Source organism: Cavia porcellus, unplaced genomic scaffold (assembly GCF_034190915.1).
Source record: "Cavia porcellus strain 051 isolate PalLab524CR breed Dunkin Hartley unplaced genomic scaffold, mCavPor4.1 scaffold_32, whole genome shotgun sequence".
Classification (NCBI taxonomy): Eukaryota; Metazoa; Chordata; class Mammalia; order Rodentia; family Caviidae; genus Cavia; species Cavia porcellus.
In genome coordinates this window covers 30965034-30979787 of record NW_026947515.1, presented here as the reverse complement: position 1 = coordinate 30979787, position 14754 = coordinate 30965034, and the positions used below count along the sequence as shown (strand labels likewise).

The 14754-nt window shown below is 47.2% G+C and overlaps 1 protein-coding gene across 1 annotated transcript in view; it reads right to left on the bottom strand.

Moving 5' to 3' along the window:
- The window catches only part of Tbcd (tubulin folding cofactor D), a 159392-nt gene that overhangs the window by 116514 nt on the left and 28124 nt on the right, over positions 1 to 14754 (bottom strand). The window contains exons 4-7 of the mRNA XM_003464918.5: positions 14261 to 14362; positions 12369 to 12515; positions 11925 to 11980; positions 2696 to 2828 (exon numbers count right to left, since the gene is read on the bottom strand). Of these exons, the coding sequence (XP_003464966.2) occupies positions 2696 to 2828; positions 11925 to 11980; positions 12369 to 12515; positions 14261 to 14362 (438 nt within the window). The remainder of the gene's footprint in view (positions 1 to 2695; positions 2829 to 11924; positions 11981 to 12368; positions 12516 to 14260; positions 14363 to 14754) is intronic.

Below are 14754 nucleotides of genomic sequence, written 5' to 3'. Positions count from 1 at the left end.
AAGGAAAGCAGCAGCAGGCAGAGCCAAGTGAGGCACAGTCCCATGACCCCACAGTGCAGGCCACTGAGGCCCAAGGCGCTGAGCCAGGATGCTGGCTAGCAGGCAGTACTGCACACTGGGAGACCACTGACACAGCAGGGACCCCACCTCTCTTGCCCCAGCCCAGGCAGGACTCTCACGACTCTGCCTGCCTGTGGGCCCCTGGGCAGTCATGCTGGCTCCAGGCTGTAGTCAAGACAATCTTCTAATCCTGCTGGCCTCAGACCTCTGTGCAGCCATGAGGAGATGAGGGCAGAGAGTGGAGGGGAACTCCCAGGGAAGGCCAGAGGAGCTCCTGTGGGACGCCAGGAGCCCCTCCGGAAGACAGGTGGCTGCCTGGGTGGAGGTGGCCAACACACTTCACCTAAGGCCAGCCCCATGCCCTCACCCCCACCCCAGAGAGCACCCACACAACAGGCAGGTCTGGCTGAGCCACTGTGGAGCAACAGCTGGCAACATTTTGTCAGACCTTCCATTTATGCTCCTGACCTCACGGCTTTTCAGTAAAACTCACACCAAACTCCTGAAGAACCCAACCTTCAGTCTAACCATCTCAACCACCAATCTCCATCAGAACGACCAATGTCACAGACGCATGGCATCCCCAGGAGGCACAAACTGATGACACGGAGGGCACCCAACCCTGCCCTCAACCCTGCCCCAAGGCCCCTCAGGTTGACCCAGTCCATCCTGACCTCTGCTGTGGCAATAAAACTGTGACCCATAATCACATCCTCCTCAGGTGGCGCTCCATGCAGGGCTGGAACAAGAGCCTCCTCCCAGGGCACCCATACTTTCAAACTCAAAATCCGCCTGGCACAAGCAGGCACTCCAGACTTCAACAGTGTGACAGGTGTGCAGCCATGTTTTGCGAGAGGCTCTGGGTTCCATCAGCAGCACCACAAAGTGTGTGTGTACATGTATAGTTATACACCCAAGGGAAATGAAAACCTGAGTTCAAAAAAACTTCAGTGTGAAAGTTCACAGCAGCATTACTCATGAAAGCCGAAAGCAATGAAGTTCTACTTGGCCATAAAAAGGAATAAAGTATTAGATGTGGTGGCTCAGGCCTATAATACCAACACATTGGGAGGCTAAGGCAGGAAGACTGCAAGTTAGAACGCAGTCTGGGCAACACACAGGTACTCTAAAAGGGCTAGGGATGAAGCTCAATATGAAGGCCCTGGAATCAACCTTTGGTATCACTTTAAAAAGCAAGCAAGCAGGGAGGGAGGAGAGGGAAAAGAAGGGAAGGGAAGGGAAGGGAAGGGAAGGGAAGGGAAAAGAAACTGCAGAAAGCATGAGAGGCTCACACACACAATATGTAGCAGATGGACCTTAAGACACAGTGCTCAGGGCAAGAAGCCAAATGCAAAAGGTCGCCACTCACTGTGTGATTCTACCTACTTCAAAAGTCCAGAAGTGGCAGATCCAGGCACCAAACACACAGCAGGGGCTGGGTGGCAGGCAGGCCATGCGTGTTCTGCTACGTGAAGCTGCACGCCTGGGGACACACGTGTGGCAAAAGGACTACCTGACCTGCCACAATGGCCCATCCACGAGTACAGTGGAAGCACCAGGAATGCTTCCTGACATGATCAGGGGTCAGCCCCTGCAGACAGCTGACCACATGACCAGAAAGCACAGAGCAGCACCCCATACACCCACTCCCTACCCAGCCCTGCAGAAAGGCAAAAGGACAGATAAACAGGAGACACCATCAGGCACCTGGTTCAAATGCATTCCATGGGGCCCTGTTCCTGAAAAGGCAAGCACTGCTCTGAACAATCGCCATGACCCAAGAAAGAGCAGAGAGGCTGCCTGCAAGCTGAAACTGTGGAGGGTGGTTTGTGCACTGCTCCACAGCTTCCTGGCCTTGGCCACCCAAGCCTGGCCCCTTCAGGGAACTTCACTCAATCTTTCTTCCTCTCTGGCACTAAAAGAAAATGCATGGTGTCACACACCTGTAATCCAGCACTCAAGAGACTGAGGCAGGCAAAACACCTCAAGTTTGAGACCAGCTTTGGCTACACAGTGAATCTTAGGCCAATCAAAATTACACAGTGAGACCCTGTCTCAAAACTTTAAAAATTAAAAATTTAAAAAGAAAGTGCAAAAGACAAGCAAAAAGCAAGGTGTGGTGGTGTACACCTGTAATTCCCAACCTTAGGAGGCTGAGGCAGGACAACTGCATAGCGAACGTTTCTCAAAAACAAACAAACAAAAAAAAGACAAACAATGCAGAAGACAGGTACAGGTGGCAGTAGACACAGGCTGCTCAGAGTATGCCAGGCTTTGTGTTTAACACAGATGTTAGAAACACAGAACCCACGCATCTGGACGTCAGATTTCAAGCCATCTGCCTTTTCTTATTAAGGTCGAAGCTGTGACAGAACCAGAGGGAAACCCGTCAAAAGGCTGCAGCGCCTAGGTTACCACTGCCCTCTGGTGGCAACGTAGGACACTGCCATGCCCCATGCCACAGCACTCACCAAGACAGGGCCACAGCAGTGGAAAAAGAACCTGTGTTCCATGGGGTCAAAGAATCCTACTGCTATGCAGCTCCAGTACAGAATCACAGGCAGCTATGTCCATGGCTCTGGAAGCACTGCTCTCAGCTGCCCCATATGCCCAGTGCTGTCCCCACAGTGCTCACCAGGGCTTGTAGTGTCCCATCCATGGCAATGACCCCCTCGATGGTGTGGAAGGAGGAGTGGGCCAACGTGCTGAGGCTCCAGTCCAGGAATCCGGCCATCTTCCTTTGCTTGACATCAGGGCGTGTGACAAACCTGTGGGGGCATAGAGCATAGACATGGCAAAGGCCCACTGCAAAGCAGCACTGCCCAGGCCCTCAGACACCCTCCCTGCCACACAGTACACACACACAGGCCACACACATGGCCCCTCCCTGGCTGCTGCCCACTCAGTGCCCCAGCAGCTGGCTTCCCACCAGGCTCTCAGGCCATAGGTCCCCTCCTCCCTTGTGGACCTCCTGGTCACCTATACCCTTCCTTAGCAGCCAACACCCACCTGCCTCCCTCTCTTCCTGCATCCTTGACCTCAGTACACATCCCCAGCAGCCTGGCCCAACAGCCACCATCAACCATCTCTCACCCCTCCCCAACCCTCAACCTCACATCACAACACAGCTGGCCCACAGAGGGGTGCAGAGAGCACATCCTCCAGCCTCAGGCCAGAGCAACACAGAAGCTCTCAGGCTGAGTGACAGGAGCCTGGCCCTGCCATCCCAGAGCTTCAACCACCAAGAAAACAAACGACAGACACAAGAGACACCAGGAAGGGTCAGCAGGCAAGCAGGGAGGGCAAAGGAAGAGGCTGCCTCACAGAGAGGATGCAAGGACAACTCCAAGGGGACCTGCGAAGGGCGAGCTGAGTAAAGGAGACAGAATCAGAGCTAGAGCTGCCAGACTGTGACCTCTCTCACCCTGCCCAGGCTGTCTCTCGTCACTCTGCGCTCACAGCTCCCACCTGCATCTAGTCCAACAGCCAGCTCCACACTGTGAGTGACCAAACCACTCAGGGTACCAAGTACACACACAACCTGACATGCAGTCAAGAGTGTGCACACAGTGGGGTAGCATGATGCCCTGCTGGGCCACACCAGAACAGGCATGGAGCCAGGCAGAAACCAGTTTCTCTCTCCCACTTTCTGGGAGCCCCTGTGGCACCACCCTGAAGAACACAGCCGGGCACTCAGTACCTCATTTCCAAACTTCTCAACCAGATTCCTGCTGTACCTGACTAATCCTCACGTTCGCCCAGGGTGCACGGACCAGGAGGCCCTGGAGCAGCCCCTGCGCAGCCATGGCCCTTCAGCATCCTGGGCCGTGGCCTACTGAGGCCCCTGTGTCTGAGGACCTGGGCCAGCGCCGCTGGGCAGTGGGCCCTTGCCATGTCTGTGCTCTATGCCCCCACAGGTTTGTCACACGCCCTGATGTCAAGCAGAGGAAGATGGCCGGGTTCCAGGGACAGGTAGCCAGCACACTATGTAAGAGAGGAAAGGAGGCACGCTTTGCTCTTTTTCCCCTTTTTGCCCTTGTCGTTTGCAGCTGCCATAAACAGCCCCCTTTAGCTATGCCACTCTGCTTTGGAGCCATCTGAGTATGGACTGAAACCTCCAAAAACGGTAAGCTAAATAAACCTTTCCTTCCCTAATTTTAGGCATCAGGTATTTTGTCTCAGCAATGAGAAAAAGTAATCAAGACACACAGACCCCAAATGCACAGGTGTCTAGAGCAGCTCCACTGCAGTCATGAACACAAGCCCTATGCATGCTAAGAAACAGTTCTCAGAATGACAGGAGTCCGTGAGGGGACAACCTCCCAGAGGGACCTAAGAGGTGCCCAATTCAGGAAATGCTTTCCTAGAAAACAGACCACTGCACAAGGCCCCAGTCACACCTCTCTCCTTGGGCTCAGGTATTGTACTCCGCTCAGCACCAGCAGCATAGGTCTAAGCCAACATTGTGAGCTGTGTTCCACAGAGTATGGCACATTATTAGGAAAGCAAAATGTTCAAAAAGTGGTGTTAGAGCTGGGTGTGACAACACATGCCTGTTATCCCAGCATTCAGAAGGCTGAGGCAGGGAAACAGCATGAGTTCAGGGCCAGCCATGATATAGCCATTGGGCTACATAGTGAGACCCTGTCTCAGAAATAAAAGAAAAGGAAAGGAAAGAAACAGACAGACAGACAGAATGACATTCCTCACATATCATTACGAAAGCAGAGGGGAACATGACTACTTGTTTAAATCTCTTCAACGTCATTGAGTTCTGAGCTTAAAAGTAAAAACAAATCAATAATAGAAAAAAAGAACTGGTTTAACTTCAGACTTTCAGTCCAAAACCTAGAATAAACTGCCAGTAAGCTCCTGGGAACCAACTGCATGCTGGTAAAGAAGAGATGGCTCTGAGGCACTGAACCAGGAGTCACATCATAGGGATGCATGATGCCCAAAGCGGGAAAGGGGCTGAAAAAGCACCCATGAGATCCTGCACAAGACCAGATGTGCTCAACCCAGTGGCGCAGGGTTGGGCACTGCACTGACACACAGGATGCACGGCCACTCAATCAGCAGCTTATGCCAACAGAACAGCAAGGTGCCACTTTCTAACACCACACAAACATACCCAGTGCAATTAACAGCACAGAAAAAGAAAAAAGCACAACATGTACATGTGTTAGAATTACAAATGTTAAGCGTTCTCTCAATTATCCCTGCTCTAATATAGCCACCTTTTCTACATGGAGCACAGTTTATGTTCCGGTCCCCTGGAACTCTCACTACACTGTGTCAATTACACTGGTTTACAGTTCTAAAAGGAAATTTTTAGGAAGATGGTGGTGTAGTGAACGAGCCTCTCCAAGATTTGGTGTCTGAATGCTGGAATACAGCAATATGAAGATGAGAAAGAGGAGAAAAATGGATCCCTGGACCCCAGGAAAGATCTGAAATGAGAACTGAAGCCCAGAGTGAAAGACAGACCTCAATGCAGAGAGGTGGCAAGTGGTACTTTCTCCCTGAGCCCCAACTCACTGCCTAGGAAGGGCAGTCCAAACCTGTAGAGACACAGTAACTGCTGCTGACTCCAGAGCCTCCACAGAGAAACATACCAGTGGAACAGAGCAGAGATGCAGCAGACTGCAGTGGCTGGTAAGTTATCTGGGTTCAGACATCCCCCAGGACAGTGACTGGCCAGTAGCCATCTTGCAGAGGGGTCAGCATCTGTGGGCTGACTTCATCTAGCAGCTGCCAGTGGCAGGGTTCAGTTCCACAGGAGGTCAGGGAGTTGGGTTCAAGCCCACAGGAGGCACATGAAGTGTTGCAGGCTAAACAAATCCGGTTCCAGCCTCACAACTAGAAACTAGCCTGAATTTAGTGAAAACAAAGGTGAGACTTGCTGAGATTATCCACCACCCTGCCATACATCTATGGCTGGCTTGCTGCAATCAATCCACACAAATCTGGACTGTGTCTTTCCACTTTGTTCTACCAGTGACAGTAAAGATACACCTCAAAAAGGCGAAAGATTTATATGATCTGAAGAGAAACCAGAGCATAAGATACACCTTGAAGGGGACTTTTTTTCTTATTTTGTTTCTTTTCTTGTTTTATTTTTTCAACTGTTCATTCTTCTGTGTTCATTTGTATGTGTGTGAACACTGTTTCTAGTTTTTTGGTCTTGCTGTTTTGTTCTTTTTATTTCTCTCTCCTCTCTTTCCCTCCTGTCTTTGCCAGCTTCCCAAAGTTTGTGTGATCTTCCTTTGTCCTCCAGCCTTTCTTCTAATTTCTTCTTTTTCTACTTCTCTGTTTCTACTCTATAAACCCTTTTAAATTTTTTCCCCTGAGGATAAAATCACCACACTGAGGGCTTATTTACTGTATACAATTTTCTGGATTGTTTTAGACCTCACTATATAATCAAAAATCTAACTCACACAGTTAAAGATAGTAAATTAATAGTTACCACAGTCTGTCATTTTCTGGGCTGTGTTTGATGCTATTGTTATTGCTGATTGTACCACTTTAGCCAACGTGATATAATTCTTCTAATCAGTTATTCTTCCTGACATGCCAAGACTGAGACTGCCTAAGGGTCATAAAAGATTCTATAAGCCAGTGCCAAAGAACCAGGGGATACACCAAATAGGCAGCAACTTCTCATCCCCAATAAATCGAAGACAAAGAATCTTGCAACAGTTTCAAAATCCAAAAAGCAGTTACACTGGAATACACCTCTGAGTAGTAGTCATTTCCTAAGGGTTCTAAATACTAGCAACAAAGCTACTCAACATAAGCAATGTACAAACATTAATCAAGGAATTAAACAAAAAAAAGAAAGAAAATGACACGACACTTGAGCAACTTCCAACCCCACACTTCAGCTCAGCAATGGCAAACCAAAGGGGCATGAGGTGGAATAATCTGCAGCTACCCACCTGGAGTTTCTGAAGTGGTAACAGTGAAAGTAACAAAGCAGATGAATGAGGCACTAGAAAAAAAGTCAAATCAGAAACAATTTCCCAGATAACTACAGAGATGGTGGCCACGATGAAAGACATGGTCAGCGACTCTAGAGTGGATACAGATTAAAAAAAAAAAAAAACTTGAGCTTAAGAAAATGATGGAAACCATGAACGTCCAACACAGTAACACAATGGAATCAATGAAACATTTAAATAGATACCCAGGAGATGAAAAATTTCATTGAAAGTATATGCAGCGGAATGAGCCAAGGAAGGCCAGACTCTCAGATACAGAAGACAGGATAGCAGTTAGCAATCAAGAAAAGAAAGATTTCTTAAAAATAGCAAGGGACCACGGAAAACCAATACAGCAGCTGTGATGATGCAAAGAAAAAAAACATAAGACTGATAGGAATCAAAGAAAAGACAGGAGGTAACACAAACAACATTAAAAAAAATCTGTTCACAGAAGTAACAGCAGAAAACTTTCCAAGCAGTGAAAAAGACATACAGAAAGGCAAGCCATATATAACTCTAATTACCTATGAACAAAAAACATCTACACATAAGGCATATAATAGTCAAGATTCCAGAAATTCAACACAAGAACTGAATATAAAAGCTGTTAGAGGAAAAAAAAATCACCTACAAGGTGGATTAACTAAGGGTCAACTTGTAACACCCACCTGAACTTAATCAACATGGTGGTTCCAGGTATAGAAGGCCCACCTGAGGATTGCTACCAACAGCATAAAAGAGAACTGGAGGGGAAGAGAGTGTGTTATTGATTCTCCTGGAGAAAACTGTCACACTGGTTTTCCTGATATGAACTCAGCTGTTCTCCATTGTCAGAGGAGCTCAGTCCTCATTGTTACTGAGGATGGCTGTGGTTCTTTTTGGGGGAGCTCTGGTCCTTACCTCGAGTATTACTTCCTGGCTCCAGTGCAGATCCCTCAGCCTGCTGGCACAGATCTTTCATCCTGCTGGACATGTTCTAGTTTCTACCACTGACATTTGAGCTTTCCCAGAACAGATCCTTGACACAAACTTGCCTCAGACACTGTTATGGGCTCGAGGCCTCCAGATGGACTTGTGGAGGACACTGCCATGGGCTCTAGGTCTTCAGATGGATTCCTTCAGGATACTGCCAAGGGACCAAGGTCCTCAGCTGGATTTTTGAGTCTCTAATGCATGGAAAGATCTCTTACATTCTTTTGCATTTGACTTTTTGGGTGAGTATTACAAAATAATCCTATATATTATATATCCTGCACTAAATATATTCCCTGACTGCAACAGAATTGGTACCAGGAGAGAGACCACTGCTGTGATGTGGCCTGGCTTAAGAGCCTTGGGAATTAATTTGGAAAGGTTTTGAGAGACTGGCTGAAGTGGCAGCCCCCTGTAAACTACATTAGAGACTTTGGCTGGGGATTTAGCTCAGTGGCATAAGAGCCTGTCTTGCAAGCATACAGTTGTGAGTTCAATCCCGGGTACCGATTAAAAAGAAAACGCATACATTAGAGACTCTGCTCAGAGTCTGGGAAATCAGAGACCTGATGCAATCGCTGCCAGGTAAGATGAGGCTGCTAAAATCTCAGGTGTAGGGGCTGGGGATTTAGCCCAGCGGCATAAGTGCCTGCCTTGTAAGCAGGCAGTCGTGAGTTCGATCCCCGGTACCGGTAAAAATGAAAAAGACAAAAAAAAAAAAAAAAATCTCAGGTGCTGCCTATTGCACTTAAGCATGAAGTTGGCCTGTACTTTGCTTGTGTTTACAGAGATGCTGCCTGGGGGGCAGAAAAATTTCAACTCAGTCTACTGTTGGGATGGTGGTATGGTTACTGCTGAGAGCTTTTGGCTGGATCGATAATCAAAATCAACAGTGAAGAGCCAGCAGGGTGGTTTGAAGCATTTGGCCATAGGAAGGCTCCAGCAGAGCTGTGGATTGCAAGAATGAAACACAGGAGAACGTGGTTGTTGAGAAGGAACAGGACAGAAAAAGAAAAATGACCTGAGGCCTTGTACCAGCAAGGAAGAGTATGTAAGCTGCAGGAGGTCCCTTTCACTAAAGTGTTGCCAGGTCCTGCTGTTAAAAGTTAATGGGAAGCAAGGATTGTGATTATAATAGCTCTCTTAATAAGGGTTTAATGTAGTTTTTAGATACATGTTTGTAATCAGGTTATTTACCTAAAGTATGTGGTTTTAACCCTGAACTTTGAGAACCCTTTGAATATTTGCTTTTGGTGTAGAAATGAGTACAACAATAACTCTATATATGTAACTGTTATACTAACGTAAATCTAAATAGATTTAAGACATGTTAACATTTCACAAATTTGCCACTGGAGACTCTAGTTTAAGGAAATGTCTGGTTATCCGGTTGACCAGTGGTGGGTGATCAAAATGTAACACTCAACCAAACTAAATCAGCACAGCTCTAGGATTGTTACCAACAAGCATAAAAGAATTGGAGGGAATATGATGTATTGTTGGTTCTCCTAAAGAAACCTGTCACGCTGGTTTTCCTGTTATGAACTCAGATGTTCTCAAATGTTGGATGAGCTGTAGTCCCTACCTCCCAGGTTCCAGCACAGATCCTTCAGACTGCTGATATAGATCCTTCACTCCTCTTGCACAGACTTTCTAGCTTCCACCACTAGTCTTTGGGCCTTCCGAGTGCAGATCATCTGTACAGACTTGCATGGGATAATGCTGTGGGCTCCAGATCCACAGCTAGACTTGTAAAGGACATAGCCATGGGTTGTAAGCCCTCTGCTGGATTATTTGGGTCTCTTATGCATGGACAGATCTCTTGTGTTCTTTTGCATTTGACTTTCTGGGTATTATAAAATAATCCTATAAGTCATGTGTCTTAAAAAAAATCATGTCTTATATCAAATCTATTCCCTTGCAAATCCTGACCACAACAACCTAAAAAGAAAAGCCCAGAGTCACAGCAGACTCCTCAGCACAAACCCTCAAGTTGAGGAAGGCTTGCAGTAAAATATTTCAAGCCCTAAAGGAAGACAACCTCCAACTCAGATTGATGCACCCTGCAAAATTATCTTTCAAAACTGATGGAGAGCCAGCCATGGTGGTACATACAGAGGCTGAGACAGAAAGATCACTGCAAGTCTGAGCTCAGGCTGGGCTATGTAGTGAACACAAGGCCAGCCTGAACTGCACAGTGAAAAAAAAAATTTGATGGAGAACTAAGATACTTTCACGGTAAACACCTTAAGAAATTCATAACTGGGGCTGGGGATTTAGCTCAGCGGCATAAGCGCCTGCCTTGTAAGCAGGCAGTCGTGAATTCAATCCCTGGTACCGATAAAAATGAAAAAGACAAAAAAAAAAAAAAAAGAAACTCATAACTACCAAACCAGTGCTTCAAAATGTTCTGAAGGACATTCTAGAAAGAGATAATAAGAACTGTAGCTCTATGGGCCAACAGAAGGAATCCACTAGGGGAGGCAAACAATTAGACAAATGGGGGGAAAAAGGAAGGGGAACCAACAACAGGAAAATAACGTGACAAGGATAAGTCAATACATTATCAGTTATAACCTTTATGTTAATGGTCTCAATTCATCAGTCAAGAGACACAGACTAGCAAAATGGATCAAGAAGCAAGATCCAACAATATGCTGCATCCAAGAAACACATTTAATTCAAAAAGAAATTCACAGACTGAAAGTCAAAAGATAGAAAACAATACTCCATGCAACAGGAGTACCCATGTAAGACTATCCTGTCAGAGGAGCTGACCCCAGGAGAGGCCTGGACAAGGATCCACCCTCTACCCTCAGACCCTGCCACTCAGCTGCACACCTCTGGACCCCCATCCAGGCAAAGGTGCTGTGAGGGCTTCTGACGCCCCACTCACCAAGAGCCTCTGCCACTGTACAGGGACATGACAGAGCCATGCCATAGCACACTTGGGGCCGAGGAATGAGCCACCCGTTCACATGCTTTCTTGCTCAGCACCCTAAGTTTGACACACGGAGACCTGGGAGATGCTCAGTCCACACACCTAAGTGAGAGAGGCTCAGTCCACTCTCTCAGTCAAAACCATCGTGAGGTTTTATGACCAATTTTCAACAGTCACCAACATAGCTAGAGAAAAAAATGCCGTTTTCTAATTGACTTAACCATATACACATTTCAAATCATGAGTTACACTGGGGGTGGTAACATATACCTATAATCCTAGAAATAAGTAAGATGAGGCAGGAGGTTTACAAGTTTGAGCTCAAGGGCCAGGGATGTACCTTAGTGGCACTGTGCCTGCCTGGCAAGCACATGGTCCTGAGTTCAACTCCCAGTACCAACAACAAAAGCAAACAAAAATACAAGTTTGAGCCTGGCCTGGCAACTTGACAATTTAGCAAACCCCACCTCAAAATGAAAAATAAAATATAGCTTAGTATGAAGACACTGGTTGAATCCCAGTACCAAGAGAGAGAGAGAGACCTCCAGGCATGTCTGATACACTCTCTGAAACCCCAGGAAAGGCTAGAGCAGCCTTCCCACTGGTCTCAGTCCTCTCCCCTCCCTCATGTGTTTGTAAAGGCAAGGGAATTCTTGGAATCTTTATCCCAACCACAAGGCCTGGGGTGCTCCTGCACTCACAGACTCAATGTGACTTCTTCTGAGCCATTCTCAAATGCCAGGGATGCCATCACTCCAGGACAGTTGCATGTATAAGCCCTGACTGGCACCAGGCAGGCACCAGGCTGCACTGAGGTAACTTCCAGGCTTGGGTGTCGTCTGTGGCCACCACCGAGCCTCATGTTCCCCTGGAACACAGCAAGCGGGCCTGAGGAGCACTACAACCTCCTTAGACCCCTGCCTAGTCACACGTCACCAGCACATCCCAGGGCCCATAGGACTTACCTGGACACCAGGACAGCAGCCGCATCTCGAGCTTTGTCACTGACAAGCAAGTAGGACTACAAGAATTTAACAGGTTTCAATTACTATTCTTGTTTTACTCTCGGTTTCATACAATGATAGTGTATTATTTATACAATATTAAAAGTCAAATATAAAATGACTCTTTAATTTCTCTTACCACTAAAGTTCTCATCCTTTCTAATGCTTAACAGAGTACTTGCATCATTTATAAAGAATGTATGCTAATGTAAAACTGATCTCTGAGCTATCACAATTTCAAAGTAAGTTTAGGCAGAATTTAACTCATTGAGAAACAATACTAGCAGTTAAAGAAACCGATAAACACCAAAAGCTTGCCTAATTACACTCTAGCTTTAGGAAAGCATCAACTTTTATCATGAGAGGGGACAGGACTAGCCACTGGTCACACACAGTCACACCCACCTCTGCTATCTGCAGAATACGGTCCATGATGGGCATCTGCACCTGCCCAGCCTGGGCACCCAGGTTTCCATCAAGGCGTGAAAGGTCGAAAGGGATCAGGCAGGTCATGGAAAGCCACAACAGAAGCATGTAGCGGGTCTCCCATGTCTAAGAGGCCAAGTCACGGAGAGAATGGAAGAACAGAACTGATCACATCCCCCAGATAGTCCTGCTGCCCTTCCTTAGCCCACCAATGCCATTCAACCAAAAGCCAAGGAGGCAGACGCCCATCAGCCCACCCCACATCCCTCCGGCACCCCACCATGCACATCCACCCAGGTCTCAGCTAACTTGGCAAGAAAGCAAACATCAGAGTGAACACAGGAAAGATCACATCTACAGAATGGCTGCTCCTTACAGACACTGTCAGAATGCAATCTCTGCCTTTTGAAAAGGGGCAAAAAAATCCAACATAATGGTGCATACTGGATCCCAGTTCCTCCGAAGGTTGAGACAGGAGTATCATAAGTTTGAGGTCAGCCTTAGCAAAACACCCAGGGATGCAACTTAAGAGTACCCTGGGTCTGGATGAGCCAGGAAGAGAACCAACCAGTCAGCATCTCCCGAGATCCAGCCATGTTGGAACTTAGGGTGCTGAGCAAGAAAGCAACCTACCCACCTTCCTGGTAAGCAGCTGTGGCTCAAGCGAGTGTCAGGTGAACCAGGAAGAGAACCAGCCAGAGTCTCCTGTGAGCCTACCAGCGTGCGGGCTGGGAATCAAACATCCCATCCTCCTCCCCACTCCCCTGTTAGCAACTGGGGGCCAGAGGTCTGAGCATCTTGGGAGGATGACCGTATGCAATATAGCAAATATGGGGGATTTCCTTCTACCATCTCTTTGAAGGCAAATATTATTTTCATTGTTTTGCTTTGTTCTGATTTAATTGTTTTGCTCTATTTAATATGCTATTTTGATAGGTTTTATAATGTTCTATACTTGGTTTGATTTTGCTATACCTGATTGAATGGACAGCTATTGTGAAGATAACGAGATATACTATGGTACTTATTACTGTTATCCCAGCAACCTGCTGTGAAGTTCTGCACCAATGTCTGCATTGTCTCAAAAAAAAAAAAAGGTAAACACCAGTAGGCTTCTTTCTAAACAAAGGAGTACCCCGAGGGGTCAGTTGTAAAGCAACTGTCTAACATGTACAAGGCTCAGGCCTCAATCTCTAGCACCACAAAAAAAAAAAAAAAGAATAACCTTATTTTCAGTAATCAATAAGTAAGGGTCCACAGGGGTCCCAGAAGAGCAAGAAAAGAAGGGTGCCAGCAGAGGACAGCAGCAAAGGCCCAGGAGTTTTCCACTCAGTTTGGAACAGCTGAGATGAGGCAATGTGTGACCCAGAGGAAGCTGAGCTTTTCTATGTGCATGTGTGCAGCAGGGCACACATGTGGGGCACTGGCATCCCGGGCTAGGACTCAGCAGGCTGAGGCTCATGAGGTGGACAGCTGGCCACCACCTGGTGTGTGCTGAGCACCTGCCTTCCCATGTGCGCACCAGCCTGGGCCTTTATGAACAGCCAGGGAAAACATGGGCACCAGATCTCGAGACCAGCTGGGGAACAAGTGCCTGTGAGATGTGACCAGGGGAGCACCCAACTCCACCTTGGCTGAGTTCGCTCTGTGTCCCTACTGTCACCCACCAGAGGCCATGGAATGAGTGCCCTGAGTCCCGAGGTCTCCCCAGGGAATCACAGTAGACCCAACATAGCACACGCTGTTTTCTCTACAAAGGAGAATAATTTAAAGCAATCCTGTAGAAACCAAAGGGAAAGGGAAGATAAAACTGAAGGGAAGAGGAGATAGAGCTGCCAGCAAGGAGTGGAGACAGCAAGGTCAGGGCTCACCTCATGGTCTGTGGGGTTCTGTTCCGAGATCATATCTAACACAGGCTGTACATCAGCTACTTCATGAGGAAATAAACGAAGAAATATTTTATATCCTCGAACCTACCAAATAAAGACACTGAATTACTGCGTGATTAGAAAACACAGAAAGCAGCAAAGCTATCTTCTCCCTTTTCATCAAAAACCACCACCTAGCAGGGCATGGTGGCACATGCCTGTAATTCCAGCACTCGAGAGGCAAAGGCAGGAGAACTGCCACAAGTTCGAGACCAGCCTGGGCTACATGAGAGTTTAAGGCCAGTAGAGCAAAACCTTATCTTAAAAAAACAGAAAAAAAGCAAAAGAAAAAAAAAGGCACCACCTTGCATGGTGGCACATGCCTGAACTCCAGCACATGGGAGGCTGAAGCAAGAGGATCACCATGAGTTTGAGGTCAGCCTGGGCAAGTTCAAACCAAGCCTGCACTACCGAGTGAGACCATATCTCAAAAAAAA